General features: G+C 39.1%; 1 protein-coding gene across 3 annotated transcripts; it reads left to right on the top strand.

The window, feature by feature from the left end:
• Window positions 1–288: 288 nt before the first annotated feature.
• LOC120003845 (ethylene-responsive transcription factor RAP2-12-like) lies at window positions 289–3,662 on the top strand. Of its 3 annotated transcripts, XM_038852970.1 has the most exons (3): window positions 291–655; window positions 2,347–3,300; window positions 3,382–3,662. In XM_038852970.1, exons 1-2 carry the CDS (start codon window positions 385–387, stop codon window positions 3,249–3,251), a joined length of 1,176 nt encoding a protein of 391 aa, XP_038708898.1. In that variant the 5' UTR covers window positions 291–384; the 3' UTR covers window positions 3,252–3,300; window positions 3,382–3,662. The 3 variants fall into 3 exon arrangements, with proteins under 3 accessions (XP_038708899.1, XP_038708898.1, XP_038708896.1); XM_038852971.1 differs by having other exon boundaries at window positions 289–643; window positions 2,347–3,662; XM_038852968.1 differs by having other exon boundaries at window positions 292–655; window positions 2,347–3,662.
• The last annotated feature ends 236 nt before the right edge of the window (window positions 3,663–3,898 follow it).

Here is a 3,898-nt window from a genome sequence, read left to right as displayed (position 1 = left end):
TACATATTTGTCGTTTAGTGTACTTTGTGCGTTTTTCCTAATATTCCTACTCACCTGCTGACTATTTTTACTCTTTTCTTATCGCCTCCCAACGTAGTAAAATCTGTACAAGATTCTCATACTTTTATCTTCCCAAAATACCCTCTTTAATTGATTTAATTACGATTTCATAAAATACTGGTTACGTCGAAGATTCCATCCTTGCTCAAGGACAAGGTAGTAAATTTGGTCCTGTCCAAAGCAGTCATTTTGCTCTCTTTCTTCGAATGTTTAAAACCCCCACACCCACCACACCACAACACCAAACCCCTGGAAATCTCTCTGTCAAACACAAAAGCAAAAACCGAAAAGCCAAAATCTTCTCATTCCCTAAACTGCTTAGACATGTGTGGCGGAGCTATGATCTCCGAACTCATGCCGCCGATGACGGTGCCGCCGTCGCGGCGGGTGACTGCTAATTTATTATGGCCTAATCTGAAGAACCGGAGCTCGGGCAAGTCCAGGAAGGCGATCAACCTGGTCGATGACTTCGAGGCTGATTTCAAGGAGTTCAAGGACGAAGAATCCGACGAGGAAGAGGAACTGGATGTGAAGCCCTTCGTTTTCTCTGCCGAACCTCCTCATGCTGAGAGTCACAGCCGTGGTATCTCTCGTGGTAATTAGTTTATTAAATCGTTCACCTGGTTTTTCTTGTGTTTGAATTTGTTTCAGTGTAGGCTTTTGCTGTTTTTATTTTGGTGATTTTGTTTGAGAATGGCTGATCATATGGAGAAATGGAATTAATATGGACCTTTGTATTATGCTTTCTGGTTTTGCACGCTGAACAGTTTGATTTTTTTTTTCTCTTTGTTTTTTGGGTTCTGATTCTGATCCTGCATTTGTGCAGTATAATTTAATGATTCTGGGCCTTCTGGCTCTATGATTGTTTGCTCGCCTTTATATTCCATTCCCCGGAGTTGGAATTTAATTTAATTATAGTTTTAATCTTATCTTCTGTTTCTTGGTGCTAACATAAAATTTTGACAATCTCATGAGATTTTTTTTTCTTTCTGTTTACCTTGTTGAGTTTTAAGTTCGATTGTTTTGAAGAATGTAAAGATTATGACTTGATCTGTTAAGGGAGTTAATTCTCACAATGATCAGCATCCCTGTAACGTCCGTTGAAGAGTCAGAATTAGGAGTCGGTTTCTATTTTATACTTTCCAATTGGAAATTGCTCTCTTTGTTGTTAGATCTTGACTCTGTTATGAGAATTGCTTTCCAACTGTTTCTAATTATTTCATTTCTACATTCCAATTTTTATATATATATGCACGTATAATTTTTCAATGATAAATACGTATTTTAAACTTTATTTTGTTTGGTTGGTATAGTTCTTCCTTTCTATGCACCGGTAACTTGGAACTATTCCTATAAATGGTGTCGAGCCTAATGAAAGCTCTTATTTGTTACTTTACGGGTTACATACTTTGTTGGTTGTGTTGGATTGCTTTGTTTTTGGAAAATGCTTTCTCAAGTCCACCATATGTGTTAGAAAGTGGATTATGGTTTTCAGAGAAATAAAGGAATTTTCAGGGATTGAGAAATTTCTCTATATACTTTCGTAGATAACCGGTTTTCCATCTTGAAAATATGGTTCTCATTCCTCATGTGTGGTATCCGTCCCAATTAGCCCGAAACTATCATGCTGTAATTTGGTGGTTTGTCTCTCTGTAAGGGTTGCTACCCCTGGATGCCTCTTAAAACTTTTGCATTGAAAAAAAGGAAGCAAAAAAAAGTTATTCCATTCATATAATTAGTTGATTTTCATTTCTTTTCAATTGTTTTTATTTGTTTCGTGGTGGTTATACTAAATACGGCATAGATGCGATTGATAAACTTGAGGGCATCACCTATTTGGGAAAAAATAAAAAGGAGAAGGAAGATTGAGGGAGTGGAAATTTTTGGTATCTCAGAGTATTAAATTACTGTGTTATTGGGGTGACTCATGGTGTATTTGAATCAGTCTTGTTTAGATATCTGGATTTCCTTTAAGGAAAAATATGAATCTTAAATAAATTATAATTTGCAATTTGATATGAGACGTTGAAGCTATCAGATCATGATTGCACAAAATCTTAACATTCCACATTCCACATTCACTATCCAACTAGGGTTGTTTTCCGTTGGAAGATTCTAAAATTTCTAGGCTATAGAAAGTATTTTATCTGTGCATATAAGCAAGTTTGTAATTACCTTCTATTTCATGCTGGACTTTTCCTAACATGCCTTTTTTCCTCTTTCCTGATGCTTTGATGTACTGTTTTATGCTTGCCTATAAAAAACTGCCTGGTTTTCCCTCTGAAGGCTCTACAGTTACAAAATCCATGGAATTCAGTGGGCAAGCTGAGAAATCTGCTAAGAGGAAGAGAAAGAACCAGTATCGGGGAATCAGGCAGCGACCTTGGGGAAAATGGGCAGCCGAGATTCGCGATCCATTGAAAGGTGTCCGTGTATGGTTAGGAACTTTTAATACTGCAGAAGAAGCAGCCAGAGCATATGATGCTGAAGCACGTAGAATTCGTGGAAAGAAGGCTAAGGTGAATTTCCCTGAGGAAACTCCACTGGCTTCTCCAAGGCATCCAGTGAAGGTAAACACTTATACACCACTTCCAAAGGCCAATCTGAACTCAGTCCAACCACATCTGGACCAAAATTTGTTTGGCTCGAACAATCCTGATCTGGAGTATTACGGTAATATGGGATTCTTTGAAGAGAAACCACCCACTAATCAGTTTGGATGTGTGGACACTTTTCCTGCCAATGGAAATGTTGGTGTCAAGTCCTTTTCTTCCTCCGGGAATGCCCCAATGTATTTCAATTCAGACCAAGGGAGTAAGAGTAACTCTCTGGATTGTTCCGACTATGGGTGGGGGGAAAAAGGTCCAACAACTCCTGAAATCTCATCTGTTATTTCAGCTTTTGAAGGCGATGACTTAGTGTTCATGGAAAATGCTATCCCCAAGAAGAAGCTGAAGTCCTGCTCTGAGGAGGTGGTGCCCCCTCAAGAGAATTCTGCTAAGTCCCTGTCTGATGAGCTTACGGCTTTTGATTCACAGATGAAGCTCCTGATTCCTTGTCTTGAGGGGAGTTGGGATGCTGGACTTGATAGTTTCCTTAACGGAGACTCAACTCAAGACGGAGAGAACTTAATGGATTTCTGGAATTTTGATGACCTCTCCTCCATGCAGGTGGCTGGGGGAGTTTTCTAAATGAATTTTGTTCGCTTGCTGGGATTTTGTAAATAAAGCTACATGTTAGGTGAGTTGCATACCTCTCATAGCTGCTTATTTCTGCTGGTTTGGTGTCTGGTTCTTGTGCTTGATTTCATTGTTCTCCCAGTTGTGTGAATCCCTGGATGCTTGTCCCAATCGTTGGTTTCACTGCTTCCAGGATGGTTGTCTGCCATGAAGATGGAGTGCTAGAGAACTTTATTAGTAGTTCTCAGGATCTTTTGGTCTTAGGGGGTATTACTATTACATGGGTTGTTTAGGTGCAGTTTTATATTGAGACATTTGCTGATCGTCCGATGTGTGAATATGGTAATGAAATCCTGAAACCAGATATATAACATATTTACTTTGTTTCTACATGGTCTTTTTTTTTCAACTGGAGACCATAAATCTTTGAATATACTTTGTTATATCTGTGTTGATACAATGCTGGAATGGGTGTTCCATGGCCATGCGTGATGTAGGGTTGAATTCTGTTCTTGGGGCTGAGTGCAGGTTTTGCCCATTTTTTACATGGTTCATAATTTCTGAAATGACCGAAAAATGTGCTTACCTTCTATTTCTGATTTGGGTAGCTTTCCTTACTGTATGTGGGCCCTTTGTGAACTCGTTATCGGCCCATGAGG

Source organism: Tripterygium wilfordii, chromosome 8 (genome assembly GCF_013401445.1).
Source record: "Tripterygium wilfordii isolate XIE 37 chromosome 8, ASM1340144v1, whole genome shotgun sequence".
NCBI lineage: Eukaryota > Viridiplantae > Streptophyta > Magnoliopsida > Celastrales > Celastraceae > Tripterygium > Tripterygium wilfordii.
The sequence above is the reverse complement of the archived record's forward strand: the minus strand, read 5'-3'. Positions and strand labels throughout refer to the sequence as shown.